This window comes from Bos indicus, chromosome 13 (assembly GCF_029378745.1).
Source record: "Bos indicus isolate NIAB-ARS_2022 breed Sahiwal x Tharparkar chromosome 13, NIAB-ARS_B.indTharparkar_mat_pri_1.0, whole genome shotgun sequence".
Lineage (NCBI taxonomy): Eukaryota > Metazoa > Chordata > Mammalia > Artiodactyla > Bovidae > Bos > Bos indicus.
This window is the reverse complement of record NC_091772.1, coordinates 75,383,188-75,406,659: the sequence shown is the minus strand read 5'-3', so window position 1 is coordinate 75,406,659 and position 23,472 is coordinate 75,383,188. Positions and strand designations below refer to the sequence as shown.

The window sequence follows — 23,472 nt, the reverse complement described above, 5'->3', positions numbered from 1 at the left end:
TCAGATAGTGGCCTCTCAGCCTTCATAGAAATGGATTACTGCGAGCAACAGCAGGAAGTGGCTCAAGTGGGTCAAAGGTGTGAATTTTCCCGAGGACTGGTTCTGAACCCCACAGAAGCCTGAGATCACTTGGGTTCTCAGTGGCAGGACCACCTGGAAAGGTGAGAGATCCAAGGGCAGGGACTGGACCATGGAACACCAAGGATCTGCCTCCAAGGAAGTGCATTCACAGGCGGGGGAATGGCCAAGAAACCCCAGGCACGCACACACGCACACCCCACTGCAAACCACTGCCAACACCCGCTGAGTCCAGAAGGCACAACACCGTGTCCTAAGAGTGCCAGCCAGGTAAGGCCTTTTTTGCCTCTTGCATCTTGGGTGTCTGGTGGAGGTGGGGAAGGGGAAGATGTAACATTAATGAAATTGGGAATTTTGACATGACATGTTAATTACTGATTTTAGACTGTCACTTAGCATCCCAGGTGGCACTAGAGTGGTTAGGAATCCGCCTGCTAATGCAGGAGAGAGACACAAGAGACGCGGGTCTGATTCCTGGGTCAGAAAGGTCCCCTGGAGTAGGAAATGGGAACCCACTTCAGTATTCTTGCCTGGAAAATTCCATGGGTAGAGGAGCCTGGCAGGCTACGGTCCGTGAGGTGGCAAAGAGTCGGACATGACTGAATGACTGAGCACACACAGACCATTACACTTGGAAATAACTGGAAGGTGTTTTATTGTTCTTATATTGTTATTTATCATTATCTAAGGGTGAGCGGAAAAGCTGTGGAGTCTGTGGGATAGATCATGCGAGGCCAGGTAAAGAACCTTCCCACTCGTTGTGTTTGAGTGCCTGGCGGGAGAGGAAATAGGGTTGGTGATTGCACCTGCTGGCTTCCTCGCTTTCAATGTACGTGAATGTGTCTGCCCCAGGAGCAAGTTCAAAGAGACAGTGATGGCAGGCAGGATCACTATATGGAATGGAGCTTCAGATCAGGTGTGAGAGAGGGTGACTCTGGAAGGCTGGAAGTCGCAGGTGCTAACATGGGGGTCACATTGTAAATATCTTCAGAAATGGAGCCACAATGGCATTCGAGAATTTAGAATGGCCGTTGGTACTTTTATGGGCTTCCCAGGCGGTCAGTGGTAATGAATCTGCCCGCCTGCCAAAGCTGGAGATGTAGGTTTGACTCCTGGATGGGGAAGATCCCCTAGAGAAGGCAACAGCAGCCCACTCCAGTACTCTTGCCTGGGAAATTCCATGGACAGAGGAGGCTGGCGGGCTACAGTCCATAGGGTCGCAAAGAATTGGACACGACTGAGCATGCACACTGGTGCTTTAAATGCTGTTCAGATCTGGAGATATTGGTAAGGAGGGCAGTGAAGAGTTGATTTGGAGCAAAAATTCTACCTCCTGCCAAGAGCTACCTGAACTGGTTCCAAGTGTCAAGGATGTAGTGAGCACTTATTTTGTGCCCAGCGTTGTGCCAGATGTATTTCAGGGAGAAGGCAGGGAAAGCTGGCGCCCAAAGGCAGGACGGCTGCCCAATTCCCCCCACCTCGGGAGTTGACATCTGATTGAGCGATGACCTCAGAGCGAGCTTTCTGGATCGTATCTCAGTGACCACCGACCTCGCCTGTCAAACCTGGAGATGTAGGATGGCATCGGATCCCAAATCTGGAAGAACTTAGCAACTTCACAGTGCCAGATCCAGGGGGAAAATATGCTCACAGAGAAACCAGAAAAGCAGAGGATGGTGGGGGGAAGAAGGAAAATGAGAACACTCTGTTTCCACTGGCAGAAATCAGTCTTTGCCAGGAAAACTGGAATGCTGACTTGGTATGCACATAATTTGATTTTCTATACGTTCCGATGTAAAGGAAAAGCCAGACAGTGAAACTGCTGATACAGTTTTTAACACCGGTGAAGGCAATACGTACATGAACTCAGCCTCATGTCAATGCCCGATGGTCTACAAAGGTATATGCCAGCTCGTATTAGATAGAGTACAGTCTAAGTGATGTGGAGGTGTCTATCAGAGTGTTGTCTGTCTCCATTTTAAACTAGCTATCATCATAAGTAACAGGTTCAGTGACCATACACCAACATGTGGTTAGTAACTGGCAGGGCCTGGGCAGTTTTATTTTTGAACTTTAGATTTTTCAGTGCTTTGAGATTTTCCTAATGTAAAAATTTATTTTTCAATGATTTTTTTTTTAAACCTAACTAGTCCCTTCATTGGAGGAGGCAATGGCACCCCACTCCAGTACTCTTGCCTGGAAAAATCCCACGGACAGAGGAGCCTGGTGGGCTGCAGTCCATGGGGTCGCAAAGAGTCGGACACGACTGAGCGACTTCATTTTCACTTTTCATTTTCATGCATTGCAGAAGGAAATGGCAACCCACTCCAGAATTCTAGACTGGAGAATCCCAGGGACGGGGGAGCCTGGTGGGCTGCCATTTATGGGGTCACACAGAGTCGGACACAACTGAAGCGACTTAGCAGCAGCAGCAGCAGCAGTCCCTTTATTATTGAAACAAGACATGCGTACCTGAACTTACATGAATATATTGAAGACATGGAGCTTAAAAGGCTCAAATCAGAGAGTAGCTGATCTTTCCAACACTCCCAGGCCCCACATCCGTGAGATAACAACGGACTAGTTAAAATTTTGTCTCCTTCCTTCCCTTCGTCCCTGCCCACCTTCCTTCCTTTAAGGTTGTTACCATAAAACTATACCAGGGATGAAATGCTAGGTGGCTCCGCAGCCAACTGTGGGTTAAAAGCCACATCTGCAGAGAATGGCTGCTACCCTTTGCCACCTGCTGGCTAGACTTCAGAGTGCAAGTGTGAAAACTGCCCAAATTTCAAAAGCTGGTACTGACTCAAAAAAGTTAAAAGCAATGGTTGGGCCAAATAGAATACACTTTAGGACCTGTTTTTAGAGCACTGAGACCTCTTCTTTAAAAAAAGAAACACAGAGTGCTTTTCTTAAATTATCAGTCCTAGACAATGTCTGGTGATGAGAGAGATGAGGAATTTTGGTCATCTGCATTCCCTCCACTGCTGCTTTCTTTCCTTTTACTCCCTTGTTTTTATTAGTGATATTATTGCTTATATTATTATTCTACCAGTGTGACCTTTATGACTTTAAATATTTATACTCCATTAAAAAATTTATATCAACTTTTTATAACACCTATGATATAAGAGGAAGAAAGCATTTTTCCTTAAGTCTCTGGTACTAACAAATACCCTTTATTCTGTATCTGCCACACTCTAGGCACTTTACATTCACTTATCCATCGCTCATTCATTCATTCATTCCTTCATTCATTCATGTGATAAATACTGAGTGTCCACTTATGAGCTGTTCTAGACACGAAGTACAGAGGTAAGCAGTCAAAATACCCTGCCTTTGTGGCACATATATTCTCACAGGGCATATGGATAATAAACGAACAAATAAATGAGCTACAGTCTGTTGGAGACTGGAAAGGGCCAAGGAGAAGCGAGGATGTAGGGAAGGGAGAATGTGAAGTGTCAGTGTGTGCGTGTCCGTGTGAGTGTGCAAGTTTAGCTGTGTGTACACACGTGTGGTGTGTGTGTGCATTTGCACATGCGAGTGTGCAATTTTAGCTGTGGTAGCCAGCGAAGGCCTTCCGGAGAAGGCAGCTTTAGAATAACAGATGGAAGGAAGCTAGGAGTTGAGCAGTCCAGGTATCTGTTGTGTGCACGTTCCTACCACAGGGCACAGAGGAGCCAAGAATGGAAGGCGGGGTTGGTCAGATGAGTTGGAAGCAATGGAAAAAAGATGAGGTCTGAGAGGAAAGGGTGGGCACCGCACGGAGGGCCTGGGAGGTGGTGGTCAGTGCTCTGCTGAGTAAGAGGAGGAATCGTGGGGCGATCGGATCAGAAGGGTGGCATGGACTGACAGGTTTAGAAAGGTTCCTTCTGGCCACTGCGTGGAGGACAGACGAGAAGGCAGGAACAGAAGGAAGAAGGCCGGTGTTGCACTATTGCAATCTTCCTGGTGAGAGGTGGGGGTGAGGTGGCGATGGTGATGGAGGAGGTGATCAGAAAGATGGGATTCTGTCAGGAGGCACTGACAGACTGGATGTGAGAGAGAAAAAGAGGAGTCAAGGATGCCTCCAAGGTCTTAATCTGAACAATTCGAAGGATGAAGTTGCCGTTTATCTCTCTTCCTAAGTTGCTTCATCTGTCATCAGAGATAAGAGGTTAGATGGATGTACACCAAGGTGTTAGTGATTTGGGGCTTCCTAGGTGGCGCTAGTGGTAAAGAACCCACCTGCCAATGCAAGAGACATAAGAGGCACAGGTTCAATCCCTGGGTGGGCACGATCCCCTGAAAGAGGGCATGGCAACCCACTCCAGTATCCTTGCCTGGAGAATCCCCATGGACAGAGGAGCCTGGCAGGCTACAGTCTGTAGGGTCGCAGAGAGTCAGACACGACTGACGTGACCACGCCTGGACACACATTAGTGATTATGTTTTAGTAGTAGGGCTTGGGTGGGTTTTATTTTTCTTGATGTTTCAGTATTTTGTATTTGTGCAAGCAAAGACTGTATTACTATTATTATTGCCGTCATTATTATTTTTTTATTTTAGGGCTTTCAGTCATGACAATTGTATACCCTGTGGGTGAGGTTAAAAGCACTTACTATCTGGGTGGATTCTGTATTAGTCACTATTTGCTGTGTGATAATCAGTTCCATAATCACAAGTTAGCACTCACTTTCAGACTTGTGAGTTGGCTGGCACAGCCCCACCGCAGGCTACAGGTCAGCTTCAGGACTGTACCAGATTTCTCCTTCTGGGGCCCAGACTAGATGGGCTGGGGTACCCTGTTGTTATGGTAGATGTAGAAAGTTCCCCAAGGAGAGAGAGGAGACACCCACTGCCTCTTAATGTCAAGGCTGGGAACTGATACCTTGTAGCTTCAGCCCACATCCTATTGGCCAGAGCAAGTCACATGGCCAAAGTCAACATCCATGGTAGTTTCCAGAGCTTGGCTGCTGTGAATAATACTACAGTGAACCTGGTATGCAGATAACTCTTTGGGATACTGATTTCAGTTTCTTCAAACATGTACCTAGGAGTGGGTGCTCACGCGATAGATCTCCTTTCAACTTTCTGAGAATCCACCACACTGATTTCTATCGTGGCTGCAACAGTTTGCAATCCCCACCAATGGAGCAGGTTCCCTTTCCTCTACATGCTCGCTGACGTTTGTCATCTCTTCTTTTTTATTATGCTCATCCTCACCCGTGTGGTCTTATTGTGGTTTTGATAGTGGTTTTGCCATGTACCTGTTGGCCATTTGTATGTGTTTGGAAGAAAATGTCTATTCAGGTCCAGAAGCCAGTTTTAAATTCGATTATGTGCTTTTTTGCTATTGAGTTCCTTATATACTTTGGAGATTAACTCCTTATCAGATTTAGAGTTTGCAGGTATTTTCTTCCATTCTGTCCGTTGCCCTTTCCACTCACTGAGCATTTCCTTTGCTGTGTCGGAGCATTTGGAGGGTGAGTGTGAGGCTTTGAGTTCCTGGGCTTCCAGTGAAACCTGCTTGTCAGGCTGGCTGACATGTGCATTTTCTGCCCACGTGCAGCAGGTGTGTACATTAATCCAGTATCAACATGGCTAATCTATAAGACAGTGTTTGCAGGGATTCATCCTAAGGCTGGGATGTGGGATCTAGATTCGACAAGAAGGACAATGAAGCCCATGAACCTCTTGATGGGTTCTGGAAGAGCACTGGAGTCAGGGATCAGCATTTAGAGATCAGAGATGTCAGTGAGGTCAGAGAGTTATTGCCAGGGGGAGCATTCAAGCACTAGGAGAAGTGTTAGCACATGGTGGCCAGGAAGTGGGATGTTTGATATAAAACATTAAAACTGAGTAGGGCTTGAGGCTGACCAGGTTTGGGGTGGAACAGGAGGCTGATGGAATGGCAGGTACAGGGACCCAGAGAGGCCACGCTGAGGTGTCATCCAAGAGGATGCTAGAGCTGGAGAGGATCAGTCATCTTCCTTGTAAGTCTTGATTTCCTTATCCACAAAGGAGGAGTGGAGATTCCCCTCCCAAGTCTCATGACCCATGACCTCAGGCATGGGCTGTGATGGGTTTCACTTCTTGTCCCATGAATGAGCAGCCCCTCAAAGCATCAGGGAGATAGAGGGTGGATGTACACAGCCTTCTTCTCTGCTGGAGGACCCATCCCCTCATCCCTCCAGTCCTCCTTGAAGGTCACTTGCTGTGGGGACCTTGCTCTTGTCTCCATGGTTCCAGGCTGACACTGCCAATGCTCCTCTCCAGCAGGGTCTGATTAGGGAGTAACTGAGGCACCCTGTCTCTTTCTTGGTGCTTAAGCTTTCCTTGATCGTTTCACTCTAGTGCTACACCAACCAAAGACTGGGAAGCATTAGTGCCCATGGCATTGGAAATGGTTTTTGGTGGTTCACAAACATGTAAATGTGCTGAATCACACCACTGTTCTTTCAATCCAGACACAGTCTTAGGATGGTGCTACTATGTCATGAACACCTCTCTCACTTGCTAAGCCCCCCTTTTCAACACAGAGGAGGCCTTAAGCTCAAAGCCATCAGTTGTTGACAGTATTGCAAAAGAATCAAATCCAGTGGAACCGGATTACTTCCATAGTATTTTTGTGGTTTCTATTTCTGTAACTGACATTCTTTTTTTTTTTGTATTCACCAACATCACCCACAAAGGGTATTTTATACCATTAAGTCTGATCATGCCATACCATTGTCAAAGTTCTCCAGTGGCTCCTCAGAACACTTAGAAGAAAGTCGGAAACTTGTTTTCTGGAAGTTCCTTCATGATCTAACCCCTGCTGACCTCTTCCTCATCTTCTGCCATCACTCTACCCTTCACTCACTCCTCCTTCGCATTCCTCCAAGACGGAATCTCAGTCTGACCTCAGGGCCTTTGCACATGCAATGCATCCCCTGCCTGATCTATGAGTTTATGACCCTGATCAAAACAGAGGAGAACCCACCCTAAGACTGGAAAAGTATCCCCTTAGGCTGAGAGGAAAGGAGAACTCAGAAGGTTGGGGGCTCCTGCAGAGAAAATTAGGTCTGAAGGAGTCAAAACAACGGCTGTAAGCAATGGTGGCCGGGTAAATGCTGCTAGTGGACTGGTAATAGTTGCTCTTTAGGGGAAAAAAACAATGTGTGTATGTAAATTTTACTGGGATAAAGGATGTACTGTTGCACAAACCTGACAAATTTACAAATAATAATAAACACTTAATTGTAAATACTCTTTGTTGTAAACTCCAGCTAGCTAATTCTCTCAGAAATGTTTTCACTGATTTTCCTGTCAAACTCTGGATTCCAAAACCAACTGTCACTGCAATTTAGCCATGATTTCACAAAATCAGACCATGAAGAAATGCGTGGCAGCAACACGGCTCGGTAAGGAAGGTGCTCACACCACCGAAGCACGTGTGCAGCTGTGACACGAATTCCAGGTGAAATGTTTGCTCATGTGAACGAGTAAGATGGAAGGAAAACAAGGAAGGTGTGTGTTCAGACTCCTTCACTGGTGACATGAGTCACCTGTTGGCTGAACTGGATAATAATCCCTCCATTTTTTTGTGCCATTCACAATGTATCGACTACAGACACGACAAAGTGTTAAGTTTAATTTACATTATTAACATTTTATCAATCACATTGTTGAGACTGGAAAATCAACAAAACAATACATCAAGCCCTGATCTGTCATGTTCCTCAGTCTCTCTGATGCAAAGACACTCCCTGCAGACGTTTCAAGTGACCAGCATGACATCACTGAATGCAGAATCGGCAAGGGGTGGGCAGTGCCCCTCCCCCATGCTCCTCTTGTGATACAATAGCTGTAAATCACCTTAAGAGCACAGACAAAAGCAAAATGCAGTAAAATGAGGAAGTGATGAGCTTAGAGTATAATTACCTTGGTTTTTAAGATAATTTATTTAAGTATAAATTTAAATAATTTAATTTTTTAGCAACTGTGTTTAATAATGAGCTTGCAAGAGTCTGAAAATTTAACAATCAGCTTTCACAAGCCAGCATAAGCCAGCTCCAGTGCTCTAAAGGAAGTATCTAGAAATGGGAGGAGAGGAGGACTCGGGAAGGGCCAGAGTCCTGTGGGGTGGAGCTATTTGCTCTGTCCCATTTGACTCGACCCTTGTGGCCTGGGGCAGTGGGGAGTGACCCTTTACAATGTCCCAAAGGTAGGGACCTAGGTATTGAGGGTAAAGAGAAATCCCATTCACCCTGACCAGCTGAATGGGACTAGTTGAAGACACTCCTGATGGGAGACAGAGATTAAATACACCCTTAGGGGGAAAGTCAACTCCATTCTACAGAGGTGGAAACTGAGGCTTGAGGGAGTTGTTACTTATTCAAGATCAGTAGCTGCCGAGAGGTGGAGGCCACACCTACAACCGTGTTTGTTAGCTTTCAGACCTGTCTCCTTTCTGCAAAGTCCTCCTGTGCCATCCTGGAAACTGCTCTTGGAGCGCATGACCCGCATTGTGATGGCCCTTGGATTTTAGGGCACACAACTCTGGAATTCTTCACCTTTCCCCTAATTAAAACTTATCTCCCCCAAAGGGATGACTAGCAACTTGAAAGCAGGGCCCATGCTGATTATCTGTGGTATTGCCAGCATTTAAAATTCTGACTCATTGGCTTCTGAAGATATCTTAAGAACCACCTGGTTCAGATCCCCCATTGTACATACAAGGGAAGCTGAGGCCCACAGTCAGACAGCAAGAACACCTACAGTCAGGGCTAGAACTCAAGCCTCCTACCAACCATCTGAGTCTCTGGTGAATGACAAGTGTTCTGGGCAAGGGAATTGGAGGGGTTGACAAAATGAGATCTGAGTACCAAAAAGCAGGTGTTCCCCCACAAAAGTCCCAGCCAGATGGAGAAAGAGAGCAGATAATATGGTATACTTTGCTGGATTTAGGGGTGATTCCAGGAGTGACTTCCTGCCAGGGTGGTACCTTTGAGATTCTTTGAGAAAGCCCACAGAGCAGCAGAGTCACCGTGAGATGCTCTCATCATGTCATTACTGCAGAGATGTGCGGAGTCAGTGGGGAAACTGAGGCAGGAAGGCAGAGCCTCAGGAACCCTCTGAGCCTGAGACTCAAAATGAAGACTGCAGCTCTCAGACTTTCATCCCTCTTCCCCCAGCAAAACAGACCTCTTCTGGAGCAGGGGCGAGTCTTGAAGGGCCATCTAGCCCTTGTGTTCTGGGGCCCAGGCAAGCAGGAAGCTGAAGACTAGAGCCACGGTTCCAGCACCTTCCAGATGGACCCCCTCAGGAGGCTGCAGAGACCTCGATACGACTGTACTGGATGCCAGCTGAGCTCTGCCTGTGGCCAAAGCTCAGGGGGAACCTGGAGCACAGAGAGCAGGTGGGGTCGGAGGTCGGCAGGGCCTGGCGGCCTTCCCTGGGGGTGATGGGAGTGGGCCATGCTTGGGGTCCCCATCCCTTCTCCTCCCCACTCCTACCTGAGCCTTCCTGCTTTCTGCCTTAATGTACCTTTCCTCTGAACGGCCCAGCTGTTCCCCCTGGTCTTCCTGGGTCCACCTGTGCCCTCTACAGCCAGATACCCCCATCACAGCTGGGGTGACCCTCCTAAACACAAAGACTAGCTCCTGTCCCTCCTGCTGGGAAGTGACATCACGCCCAACCAGCCTCTCCCACATCACCGCCCTCCAGTCCCATTTTCCCCATCCCACTCAAGGAGAAGAGCTCGTATACAAAGATAGGACAAAAGTCATTGTGTCCAGGCAGTAAGAACAACAGGAAGAGAAGAAAAACACTCTTCTGCAAAGGCCAAGTGTAAGGACTAAATCCCGAAGCAAAGTGCTCACAGTCTGAGGTCATTCTTCCTCCTTGGCCAGCCCTGACCACCTTACCATTTCTTCTGGAATTGCTGGTCTATGTCTGCCAACGACTGGCCTTTTGTTTCTGGGACAAATAAATAGATGAAGCCCAGGCCGAAGACAGCAGTCAGCCCGTAGAGCAGGAAGGTCCAGGACAAGCCAATGGCACCTGGGACAACAGGGTGGAATGTGGGCAGAGCTTAGCCTGGGCCAACTGGTTGACCAGTGTTCCAGGTGAAACACTGAAAATCAGTTCACCTTGAACAGATTCTCCAGATGGTAGATCTGCAGAATGACCAATACACTGTCAGATAAAAGTACCATAAAGCAGGAGTGGGACTGGTTGTCCCAGAGGCAGGCAAAGGCCCAGGACCCAAATCCACAAAACATCTGGGACTGAACCTGTGTTTCCTGTGTCAGCAGGTGGGTTCTTTACCTCTGAGCCACCTGAGAAGCTTGACCTCCACTTAATGCTTATACCAGCAGAGAGAGAGTGTTGGGCTTGGAGGACTGAGTTCTAGTCTTCTGATTACCTGGCTAGACTTGGGAAGGATGTATTTCCCAATCTGTGAGATGGGGATGATAGAATATGAAACAATTCTAAGAAGCCCTTCCTCCCCTTGCTTCCTTCCTCCTCTCTCTCCCTTCCTTCCTCTCTTATCTCTCATTCATTCCACATAAAAGGAATGCTTGAAAACTGAGGCACCAGTGAGAAATTTGAATTCCCAAAGACTGGATGTAGGGGACAGGCATGGTGGATGGGTTCTTCCACCAGTATTTCCCACAGCCCCCAAGGGCTCCTCTTTTGAAGGGGAAACCCTTGGCTGCAGGAAGTGGGAAAAAAACTGAACTCTCAGAACTGTGCCTTGGGGGTGGAGCCCCCCCACCCAGCCACCCATCACCTGGGCCCCGATGACCCCTGGCCTTGGGTCACAAGTATCCTCTGCATCTTGGACACCCCTCCCTGGTGTTCTGGGCCCATATAATTCCCACCCCACCCCACCAGCACTCAGACTGGGTCTGAATGCTAGGTAGGAAGAGATGTCACTCAAACCAGATCTGAGCAGAGCTTCCTGCTGGCAGGCGGGCACGAGCCAGTTTAAGCTGAAAAGTTTAGAATGGAAAGGAAAGGTTGTGGCTCCTGCTGGTCTCAGACACGTTCTCTCTAGGGGTAGGGGTGGGTCGGGGAGGGGACCTTCCCCTCTTCTCTGGCCTAGAGGATTTTACAGTGTGTCTGAGAGTTCTGGATGTTGTCAGGCACTTCTGTGGAGCTTCTGCACAAAATTTTATTTGGAGAATTGTTCTGCTGCTGCAAATAGGAAAAAAATGCAAACTCCTCTGGCGTAGAGTGGAAACTTTTAGTTACTGGGGGAGAATGGACTTGCCTTGATGGGGGCAGAGAGCAAAGACCCACACTCAGGGCTCCCAATCTCTGTACACCCTACCCGGAGAACAAACTCCGGGTTTGAGAACAAACTCATCCCCCGCCACCAGTCAGGGATGGCTTCCTGGACCGAGGAGAACTGGACACTTCCACTCTATCCCCCCTTCAGCCTCAACTCCCAGGTTGTCAATAAAGCCAATTCCTCCACTCCCCGCCCCCTGACCCGCCTGCTGCCAACTAACGGGGCCTGGAATGAAGTAGAAATTTCGCAGGTCATATCTTCTGTTGTCTTTGTCTCTCAACCCCTCTCATTCTTTCACTAGCACCTCAGTTTTCCTTCGGGGAACCTTCCCCCAACTCTCAGTCCATGCAGTGGGGTGTCTAACACCCCACTTTGTTTAGACTGGGTATGTGACCCAAGGCCTGGGCATCAGAATATTGCAGCTTTCCAGTGACAGTTCAGTGATGGGCATGTGATCTTGCTGGGCCAATGAGAGTCAGTCCCAGGACATGAGTGAGAGCCATTGGAAAAAACAGGGTCTCCTTCCCAGGAGGCTGCCAAGATGAAGAGCCCTGCTTGTGGTCATCTTTGCAGCCATGCAGTGGGTCTGCCCCAGAATGAAGCTCACAGCACGGAAGGCAGAGCCAAGAGAATATGAAAGCGGGCCCACAGTTTTGTTGAAGCTTCTGGATCAGTCATGGTTAAAGACAGCTACTACCCTCCTCTTTTCATGACTTAAGACAAAAACATTACCTTTTGCTCATAAACTGGTTTGCATGGGATTTTCTGTCACTTATACCCAGACGATATGGAAGCCTGGGCTCTGTTTGGAGGCAGTTGTTTCTGGGTCTTGGGCCAGGGAATTAGGTTAGAGGACTCACCGATGAGGTCGAGGAAGGAGAGGCTGATGAAGAGGTTGGCGGCCCAGTTGAAGCTGTTGCAGAAGGCAAAGGCCCTCCCTCGGATCTCCACGGGGTAAATCTCACTGAGGACAAGCCAGGTCACTAGAACAGGAGGGCAGACAGGATGCCTAGTAGCTGGGACCCAGGGCCTGGCACCCACAGTCCAGGAGGCAGTCCCCCAACAATGGGACTCAGTGCAGGGTCAGGCCCCTGACACCCATTTCTCCCTGCTGTTTCACCCATGTGGCCATAAGATTCCCTTTAGAAGGACCAGCGACCTGGGTTTGCCCAGGAAACCAACGGGTTTCCTGGGACCCCAGACTTTCAGTGTCCTAGGCAAACTGGGATGGTTGGTCACCCTATTTATTAAATTCCTTTCCAGTCAACCCTTCTGAGTGAGCCATCCAGGGGCACATTCTGACTTTATGAAGCTTAAAAGATTTTGGGTCTTTATAAGGAAGAAAACATGACAGACACAAATTAGGCTCCTGCTCTTGGAAGAAGTAGCTTCAAAGAAGCAAGGAGCCCTGGAGTCTGAGCTCATTGTTCTCACGGTCAAGCCACCTCTGGTCCTTCTGAGACCCTGACAGTTTCAGTCCCCAGGCTTTCCGCTAGGTAGAAGGCTTCCAAGTTACCTGCAGAAGACTCCCACTTACCGGGTCCAAAGCCGATGGAGAAGGCGCTCACAAAGACCATCATGCAGACCAGCGCGGTCCAGTGCAGCAGGGCGTGCTCGGGGGTGGGAGAAAGGTGTGCAGGGGGAGTGAGGCTTAGGGCTGTAGGGTCCTCGGCTCCGGGAGGAGGCCTGGTCTTCTCAGAAGTTGACAAGACTGGCTGCCTGGGGCTCTGGTCAGTCGTGGGCGGCAGCGGTGGAGCCAAGCCCCTGGGCAGGCCGGAATCTCCAGGGAGCCCTAACAGCCTGGTGGCATTGGGCACAGCCAGGCAAGCTGGGCCTGAGTGCAGGGGCACAGCAAAGCTGACGAGGCCGAGGCCGCTGACCGACAGGGCCATGAGGGCACAGCCAGTGAGCAGCAGCGCCCTGCGGCCAGCTCGGTCCACCAGCCCCATGGCCATCAGGGTAGCCGCCACCTTTACCGCACCGAGCCCCACGGAGGCCAGCACAGCGGAGGAGCCTCCCTGGAAGCCGACCGACTGGAAGATGGTGGAGGCGTAGGCGAGCACGTTGGGCTGCCCGGTCAGCTGCTGGAAAAGCACCAGCCCCAGCCCCACGACGGTCCGGACCCGCATGTTGTCCCGGGCCCTGAAGAGGTCCACAAAGGCGTATCTCGGCCTCCCCGGGTCCAGCTTTGTGGCCTCGCCTCCCTGCAGCGGGATGAGGTCCTTGCGGGCTGCAGCCCCGACTGTACCAGCAGGGAGGAAGAGGAGGCTGAGAGACTGCAGGAGAGCGGGCGCAGAGGCCCAGCCAAACATGTGCCTCCATCCCCTGGGGGCGCCGGCCAGTGCATAGTTGAGCGCGTAGGAGAGCAGGACGCCCACGGTGATGCCTGCCTCGTAGAGGGCCACCAACACTCCCCGCTGCCGTGGGCCCGCCAGCTCGGACACGTGGATGCAGCAGGCCATGGAGGAGAGGGAGATGGCAAAACCAGCCACCGAGCGGCCCAGGAGCAGCCAGGCCAGGGAGCCGGCCAGGCCCAGGCTCAGGCTGCCTGCCAACAGCACCAAGTTGCTCCCGAGGATGGCTTGCTTCCGGCCATAGCGGTCGATGAGGCAGCCCCCTACCAGGGAGGCAAGGAGAGCCCCCAGGAGCAGGCTGCCCACCAGAAGCTCCTGCTGTGAGCAGCTCAGCCCGAAATCAAGCTGCAGCGGCAGCAGGGCACCCGATATGACTGCCAGTTCATAGCCAAAGGTCAGGCCACCCAGCAAGGACACCGAGGCACACAGGGGCAGGAGGAGTGAAGGTCGGCCTGAAAAACAAAAGTGATGGGGTGGGTGCAGAATGTGTCCATGCCAGACCATCCAATCGTCCATCCGTCTGTCCCTTTCCATCTGTCCAGCCCTCCATCTCTCCATCTATTCACTCATCTATTTGTGTATCCCTCTATATATCCATCTATTCATTTATTCATCCGCCTACCCATATACCCACACATGCACGCACGCATGCATCCACTTCTTCCTTTATCCTTCATCCATCCCTTCATCCACTTCTTTCTTCATTCATCTCTCCCTCCATCCTTCCTTCCATCCATCTACCCATCCATCCACTCCTTCCCTCACCCACCCACTCCTTCCCTCACCCACCCACTCCTTCCCTCACCCATCCACTCCTTCCCTCATCCATCCACTCCTTCCCTCATCCATCCACTCCATCTGTTCATCCAGTTATTGATCAATTTACCCATCCCTTCATCATCCACTCCTCCGTCCACCCACCTGCTTCATCCACCACATATTCTTCCATTCATTGGTCCACTCACCTACCCCTTAATTCACCCAAACATCCATCCATTTATTGATCCATCTATCCAAAAATATATTCATCCACCCGTCATTGTATTCTATTCACTATTTACCCAGATACACACACACACACCCATCCATTCATTCATCCATCCAATCATTCAAAAAATTATCTGGCATCTACAGCACACTAGGCTGTGTTCTTGGGGCTGGCAATACAGTGGTGTTTTCAAGGACCTGACATTCTAGTAGAAAAAGGCAGATAATAAATGAATAGGTGATAGGTGTCATTAAAAAAAAAAAAAGAGCAGGTAATGCCGGGAAAGACTGAAGGCAGGGGGAGAAGGGGACGACAGAGGAAGAGACGGTTGGATGGCATCACCAACACGATGGACATGAGTTTGAGCAAGTTCCAGGAGTTGGTGATGAACAGGGAAGCCTGGCATGCTGCAGACCATGGGGTCGCAAGGAGTCGGACACAACTGAGCGATTGGGCTGAGCTGAAAGGGGGTTGAGAGCGATGGAGGGGTTCTGTTTTAAATAGGGTAGCCAGACAGCTAAGGCATCTCTGAAGAGGGAAAACTGGAGCAGAGATCTGAATGAAGTGAGGGTGGAAGTCATGTCAAGTATGGGAGAAGAACATTCTAGACAAGGGAATAGCAGAAACAAAGGCTCTGAAGCTGGACAGTTTGGGGCATATTTGAAAAATAACTATTAATAGCTAATACTCCTATGGTACTAAGTACCAGGCTCTGTTTTAAGGGCTTTACATGTATTTACTCATTTAATTCTTACAACAACCTTAAAATCTACTATTATTAGCATCATCCTCCAAGGCACAGAGAGGTGAAGAAACTTTTTCATGCTCACACAGCAAGTGGCAAAGTTGATGTGACTAGAGAGTTCAGGCTTTTAATCATGGCCTATTGAGCAAGAGGCCGGAGTGGCTGGAGATCAGTAAGTGAGAGTAATGGGTGATGAGGTAGGAGAGGTAGGCAGGGGCCAGATCAGGAGGACACTGACAGATTTCACTTTCAGTGGACTCTAGGCACTTTTTTTTTTTTAATCAAACTCTTAAAATGTGGCCAGTGTAACTGAGGAACTGCGGTTTTAATTTTATTTAATTTTAATTAAGTGTAAAAATAGCCACATGTGGCCAGCAACTACTGTACTGGCAGAGTAGCTAAACAGGTTGCTCTTAATTTTTAATTCACATATTTAAACAAATATTTCTGGAAGCATCTAGAGTAATCCAGACATATCTGCCTCACCCACCCCCTACCCTGGACCTGACAAGAACATTCGTAACATTGTAGTCAGATTTATGGAGTATTTGCTCTGGACCAGGCACTGCTTTGAGCCCTTTTCGTGGACTAGCTCATTTAATTCTCACCACAACTTTATGAGGTGGGCTTTTGTATTGTTTATGAAGGAGTAAACTGATCGCCATGCTCCTCAGGTGGTGCTAATGGTAAAGAATCCGCCTGCCAATGCAGGAGATGCAAGAGACCTGGGTTTGATTGGGAAGGTCCCCTGGAGCAGTGAATGGCAGCCCACTCCAGTATTCTTGCCTGGAGAATCCCCATGGACGGAAGAGCCTGGCGGGCTAAAGTCCACGGGGTCACAAAGAGTAGGACATCGCTGAGCAGCTGAGCACACACATACAAACCGATTATCAGAGACACGAAATGACTTGCCTAAGATGAAGAGTATTAATGGTAAGTAGCTTGTTGAGATTCAAAGCCTGGCAGTCTGGTTCCACAGTCTGTACCCTTAGGTACTCCAGTATAAAACCTTGGCAGAATAAGATTTCACTGTTTTCTCACTTCTGCCTCACCCCATCTATGTTAGGCAATTTTTGTGCAGGGGCAGGGAGAGGACTTTCATAGGTGAAGGAATCACCTCCCCCTACCCAGCTCATTTTTCTCTGCATCACCTCTGCCCCCCAGGAAACAAACCCCTACCATTCCCTGGCTGGCCTAGTCCTTCCTCTTCATGACCATCAACCAACACCCTGGGGACCCAGGTCCTGCCCCTTGTCACCCCCTTCTGCTCCACCTCCCTCAGTTTCTAGAGTTCACTGCCAGAAGGGAAGGTTCGTCCAGGCAGTGAGGCAATGTGAGGCAATCCCATGCAAACACAGAACTTTTCTGCCATGTCCTGGGTTCTTCTGGAGGTGAATGGGCACCCAGCCAAAGGACCCAGGGCCAAAGCTAACCGTCCACAGGTTCCACCGGAAAATGCTGAAGGACAGACTCAGGCCTCAGTGGTAAGAGCAGAACAGCAACGGTAAAGGAAGATCAAACAGTAATAATAACAAGTGTCACTGACAGGGTGTCTCCTCTCTGCAAAGACTCCAGGTGCCTTCTCTCAAGTCACCTTGGTGACAACTCTAGGTGGTACTGCTCTCATTACCCCCACTTGACAGATGGGGAAACTAAGGCTCAGATTCTAAGTGTTCTGTGAGAAACAAAGTGTTCTCACAGCTGGGAAGCAACAGGATCAGGACTCAAACGCTGTCCCATCTGACTCCCAAACCCACGTATTTAAGCTTTCCAAGGCTCCCACCACCTGCTCTATTAAGTCCTAACTCATTAGCATGACCTCCCAGTCCCTGCACGAGCTGGTGGCCCCAGCCTACCTCCTTGGCCGCCTCTCCTCTCCACCCCTACCCCCACCCCTCCGACACACCCTGCAAACACTTGTTTCCAGCACACATCATAGAGTTTCATGCTGCTCTGCCCTCTACACGACCTGGTCCCTCTCTTCCCAACCTCTGTTCCCCAAATGCTCACTCATCTTCCTCAGTCCCAGTTCACCTCCCTGAGGGGCTCTGGTAATACACATTGTGATTTGGCCTCAGTCCCCTGTGCTCTGTGGGGAGCTGCCTTCACCTCTCCTGTCTTCATCTCTCAAGTCTCTGGATCTGGGTGGACTTGACCTCCCCACCTCCAGCCCCCATCACCTAGCTCCAGACGTTGTGTCTGTGACCCAGATCTGACTACCTAGCAGGTTCTCCGGCCTTGGGCAGTGGTGAATGCCACGTGGCTGACCCTGAGCCAGTGAGAGACAGTCCAGCCCAGGGTGGTTGCTAAGGGGTTCTGAGCTGGTAGTTTACCTGCCTGGAGCAGCTGAGGGTCATCTTTCCCCAGCAGGGAATCCTGACTACACTGCCTGAGCTCCTAGATCCACCCATGCCTGAAGCCGTGGATTTTTCCCGGACCAATAAATAAGTACTTTTTTTTTTTTTTCCTGGTCAAGCTAGTTTGACAGAGACTCTAATTCCTGTACATCTTCCTCAACTTTCCAAGTCATATTTTTCTCTTCCAGCCAATTCTGCTATCTTCTGCATTTGCTTAAGTAATCGTGAAATTGATGTGTTTTCCTTATTAAACAGGACATGATGAGAACAGAGACTTACTGTCTCCGTGTCTCTAGGCCCCAGCCCCACCCTGAAACCTAAGATGGGCCAATTAAAGCTTCTACTGAGTGAATGAAAGATTGAGTCAGGATCCACAGCAGTATCTCCACATCCCATTCCAAGGACTGTGTCAGATACATTTGAACTTAATTTAATACTCTAGAGCAGCCAGAGAGATCCTATGATAGCACAAGTCAGGCCACATTATTCTGCCCAGAGCCCTCCAAGGCTCCTCTTTCTCTGTGAAAAAAGCCAAAGTCCTGACAGTGACCTTCAAGGCCCTATAGGACCTGCCTCCTCTTGCTGAGCTCCTGCTGCACCAGCCTCCTTGCGGTTCCTCCTCACTCCATGCCCGTCTCAAGTCAAAGCTTTTTACCAGGTCTCACCTCTGCTGGGAAAGCCTTTCCCTCCATTTCAGCGACCCCACCCCTGCTTCCCTCTGGTCCTGCTCAAGTATCACCTTTTCATGAGGCCTTCCCTGGTGCTCTACTTAAAACTGCAAGCTCCCATGGCATCCAGCGCTTCATATCCCACTTTGCTGCTTGTTTTCCTCCATGGTACTTGTCATCATATGAAATAACTATACATTTTACATGTTTGGGGGGGCTCAACAACCAGAATATCAGCCCTAAAGGGACATGAATTCTTTGTGAGTTCTCAGTTGTCTCCTGATGCTGGGGACAGTTCCTGGCATACAGTGGACACTCAGTAAATACTGGCTGAGTAAACACATGATTGAATGAATGCGTGAATTCAGGACATAGGGGATCCAGACAGAAAGGATTTGGGCTCTTGAGTGTCTTGGTGGATTCAGGGTCTGGAAGTGGCCATGGACAGGAAGTGGAGTAAATCCTGGCCTCCAAATTATGACAGCCCAGCCTGAGTTTAGGTAGTAGATGGTTCAGCAGGTAAACAATCTGCCTGCAATGGAGGAGATACAAGAGACCTGGGTTCGATCCCTGGGTCAGGAAGATCCCCTGGGGGAGGAAATGGCAACCCACTCCATTATTCTTGCCTGGGAAATCCCATGGACAGAGAAGCCTGGTGGGCTACAGTCCATGGGGTCGTAAAAGAGTCAGTCAGGACTGAGCGACTAAACGACTCCCTTTCTATGGATTGTCTGTCTAAATACAGTATGTGAAACTGGCTCACGCTGGATGAAGTCCCTCAGTTCTTGAAAGCAGAGCTTCCCAGGGGAGAGAATCAAGGGGCAGGTGGAGAGGAAAAACCCAGCTCATGGCTGCACATGTCACCAGCCGCAAGTCGCAGGGCACCTTCGGTGAATGACTCTAGAGCAGCCTCTCAGCCAGAGGCACAAGGAACTGGATCCCTCCCCAGCCAGAGATCTGCCGTGGCTTCCCTTGCAACTCCAGGGAAAAGCCAGGGGTGAAGCTGACCCATGCAAATATCTTCACCCAGACGGCTGGCTTCCAAGTGTCCCAACGACAGGTGATATAAGTGAGACTGTTGTTGATACTATCAGTCAGCTCACTTCCTTTTCCAGAAGCCATACCTGTAGCAGCTGCCTTAATTCCTGCATTAACCCTGTGTCACAGACACTGGTGCCGTTCCCATTTTACAGCTGAAGCAACTGAGGCACAGAGAAGTAAGGACATTTGCCTAGGGTGAGAGTTTATCAAGTCACAGAGCAGATTCTGAACTTGAGTAATCTGATTCCAGAGTTCCGATGTTGGGTGTGATTAAAAAAAAAAAGAAATCTCACGTTAACGGACCATTTACCATGTGCAAGTGGTATATGGAGTATTTAAGTTCATATTCTCATGTCATTCACATGGCTTCCCTGTGATGGGGTGTTTCCTGGTGACTGTTTTGGAGATGCGGAAACTAAGGTCAGAGAAGTTAACTACCCTGTCCTAGATCAGGATGCACCTGGGAAATGGGAGAATGAGGGCTGGAAACCCCCCACCACCTGTCTTTCTGATCCCCCAAATCTACATACAGGTCCACTGAATCCCCAACCCCCAAACCAATGTCTGCCAGGTGGATCAATGATTGACCTTTTGAGGCTTCTGAATCCAGAGAGAAAAACACAAACCTTAGTCCCCCGGAGCAACAAATAAGTTTCCTAATCTTCCCCCGCCCCCCACACCCCGCCCCCACTTTCCTCTATCTCCCGTCTATTAGGCATCTGACAGCAGAGGTTTTTGTCTGTTTTGTGTAGAGCAGCATCCCAAGCCTAGAACAGTGCCTGGAGAGAAGTGCTCAGCGAATCCATCAATGAGTTTGCTCCTTTCGGAGCCTCTTCTTCGTCTGCAGAATAGGAGCAATTTCACTCGTGGGACGCTGCAAGGCTTCAAGCGGTCAGGAGAGGGTAGGGCCCCAGAAAAAACTCCTGGTATCAAGTTAAGGAGCCCTCTCAGGTCACTTTTTTCTGGGCAGAAAGGAGCGTGGAAGGAAGTGGGCCCAAGTCCCTTCCCAGCCCCCAGCCAAGGCCTGCTGTCCCGGCGGCCACCCGAGTGGGCGGTATCTGGTCTGGGAGCGGCAGCGGCGTGCAGAGGGTGCGCGCGCGCAAGGATGGGGTCGCGGGGCTTCCCGGTCCGAAGCACCCCTCTACCCGCAGCGCCGATCGCGACTTACCCATGGTGACCAGGGCTCCCGAGGCGAGCGGGGAGCGCCGGGGGACTGGGTGTGCATCGCCCCCGCCGAGTCCCTGTCTCGGCAGCCGCAGCCGGACAAACTTTCCGGCCCGCCTCCGTCCCTCCCTCCCCGCCTGTCCGCCTGCAGCGCCGCCGCCACGTCGGCCAGCTTAGGGCCCCTGTGCTCAGGGGGCGGGACGGCGGTGTGCTCGGGACGTCGCCAGTCTCGCCCGGCCCGGCTGGGACCCCACCCACCGTCATCCCGGTTGCGGGTGGGGAGCCCACAATTTGTCCTCCTAGAGGAAAGGAGTCAGAATCACTGCGATCCACGCTAGTTTGGCCTCTCCAGCGAGCGTGTGTACATCCGCACTGACACACACCCACTTCAGCCGCTCAGGCTTTCACGGATTCATGTTCCATTCATTGAACACTTAGGTTTGGACACCTCCCATCTGCCTTCAGGCACTCTCCTATGTCTTGAGGATGGGCTGGGAGAACCAGAAAGACAGTTCGTTCTATTCCTGTGGAGTTTACTTTCTGGTGTGGGAAGCAGAAAGATAAATAGCCAAAAGAACCAGAGAAATACCATCTAGTGATGAAGGCCAGGCAGAGAATTAAGCTAGGGTGCTGGGTTAGACAGCCACAGGTGGCTGCTTTAGCTGGGGGTGGGAAGGGGATTTTTTGAGCTAAGATCTCGGCTTCCAGACAGAAGGGAGACCAAAGGCAAAGGCCCTGCAGGGAGGAGCTTGTGCAGCATAAAAACAAATGAAGCCAGAGTTTCTGGAGCACAGGGGGAGATAGTGTCTAAGGTGCATGCATGCATGCTAAGTCGCTTCAGTCTCTGTCCAACTCTTCACCTATGAACTGTAGCCAGCCAGGCTCCTCTGTCCATGGGGATTGTCCAGGCAAGAATACTGGAGTGGGCTGCCATGCCCTCCTCCAAGGCATCTTCTCGATCCAGGGATCGAAGTCAAGGCTCTTATGTCTCCTTCATTGGCAGGCGGGTTGTTCACCACCAGCACCACCTGGGAAGCCCAGAGTCCAGGGTAGGTGTTGGCAAACCCAGATCATTTAAATCCTTGGGAGGCCGAGGTCAGGATGAGACTTTATTCCAACTGACACAGAAATAACTGGGCAGTTCTAACAGGTTATACGGAGAAGGCGATAGCACCCCACTCCAGTACTCTTGCCTGGAAAATCTCATGGATGGAGGAGCCTGGTGGGCTGCAGTCCATGGGGTCTCAAAGAGTCGGACACGACTAATCGACTTCACTTTCACTTTTCACTTTCAGGAATTGCAGAAGGAAATGGCAACCCACTCCAGTGTTCTTGCCTGGAGAATCCCAGGGATGGGGGAGTCTGGTGGGCTGCCGTCTATGGGGTTGCACAGAGTCAGACACGACTGAAGCAACTTAGCAGCAGCAGCAGGTTATAGGGAGAAGGCAATGGCACCCCACTCCAGTACTCTTGCCTGGAAAATTCCAAGGATGGAGGAGCCTGGTGGGCTGCAGTCCATGGGGTCGCTAAGAGCCGGACACGACTGAGAGACTTCACTTTCACTTTTCACTTTCATGCATTGCAGAAGGAAATGGCAACCCACTCCAGTGTTCTTGCCTGGAGAATCCCAGGGATGGGGGAGTCTGGTGGGCTGCCGTCTATGGGGTTGCACAGAGTCGGACATGACTGAAGCGACTTAGTAGCAGCAGTAGCAGCAGGTTATAGGGAGAAGGCAATGGCATCCCACTCCAGTACTCTTGCCTGGAAAATCCCATGGATGGAGGAGCCTGGTGGGCTGCAGTCCATGGGGTCGCGAAGAGCCGGACACGACTGAAGTGACTTAGCAGCAGCAGCAGGTTGTAGGGAGCAGGAGTGGAAACAGGGGACCCTTTAGAGGCTGTTGCAGGGTGAAAAGGTGACATTGATGTGGACTAAAGTGATAACAGTGGGGCTGGAGAAAAGTTGGCAGACAGACTCGATGAGGGCAGACGGACCGGGAGAGGAGCATTTTATGAATGAGGAAAGTGAGGCAAAGGGAACTGAAGTAACTTGCATCATAAACAATACATGGAATCAACAGTGCTTAAGGACACACACTAGTATATAGCTGATCTTGAAGTCAAGCTCATGGGGAAAACCACACTCTTTCCATCAAGCTCTACTGCCTTTCTGGCATGAAGAAGAACCCAAGGAGGCCTCTTGGCTTTTGCCACGTGACAGTTCCTCCTTCACGTGCGTATCTGGAATTGTCACCAGGAGACATACAGAAAAGCTTAGGCTGTTCCATTCCTGAGATAACTTGTAGAAATTATACGATGGAAAAGGGCAGGAAGTCTTTGATCTTCATGGCTTGCATTATGTCAGGAAGATGTTTGCAAGTCTGCTGCCGGGTTCTATCTCTTCTAGAGAATAGAGAATCTCTCTTCACTGGTTGCCCCAAATGAGAAAGAAAAAGTTCTAATTGGGCATTTTGGTAGGCGTCTTCAAAAATGACTTCCCTTGGACTTTCCTGCAGGTCCACTGGCTGGGAGCCCACATACCAACGCAGCGAACGTGGGCTCAGTCCCTGGTCTGGGAAGATTCCACATGCCACGGGACAAACTGCAAGCCCACGGGCCACACCTACTGAGCCCATGTGCTCTAAAGCCCGTTCTCCACCACAGGAGAAACCACCACAAGGGAAGCGACTGCGATGAGAAGCCCACACACCCCAACTAGAGAGTAGCTGCCCCTCACCACAACACCGCAACTAGCGAAGGCCGACCCAGCACAGCCACAAGAAAATTAAAATAAATAAATAAAAAATTTAAA

At 50.1% G+C, this 23,472-nt stretch overlaps 1 protein-coding gene across 1 annotated transcript; it reads right to left on the bottom strand.

Moving 5' to 3' along the window:
- Positions 1-7,665: 7,665 nt before the first annotated feature.
- Positions 7,666-20,843, bottom strand: SLC2A10 (solute carrier family 2 member 10). The gene is made up of 5 exons (XM_019972514.2): positions 20,666-20,843; positions 12,882-14,150; positions 12,205-12,327; positions 9,972-10,107; positions 7,666-9,445 (listed from the first exon to the last, which is right to left on the bottom strand). Exons 1-5 carry the CDS (start codon positions 20,667-20,669, stop codon positions 9,367-9,369), a joined length of 1,611 nt encoding a protein of 536 aa, XP_019828073.2. The 5' UTR covers positions 20,670-20,843; the 3' UTR covers positions 7,666-9,366.
- Positions 20,844-23,472: the final 2,629 nt, after the last annotated feature.

What these genes read in the sequence shown, in the direction of transcription:
- SLC2A10 (XM_019972514.2), bottom strand. An exon ending in CTCCATCGGCTTTGGACCCG is followed by an intron (nt 12,328 to 12,881) that starts GTAAGTGGGAGT and finishes CTCCTGTTCTAG; the next exon opens with TGACCTGGCTTGTCCTCAGT. An exon ending in CTCCTTCCTCGACCTCATCG is followed by an intron (nt 10,108 to 12,204) that starts GTGAGTCCTCTA and finishes CTGTTGTCCCAG; the next exon opens with GTGCCATTGGCTTGTCCTGG.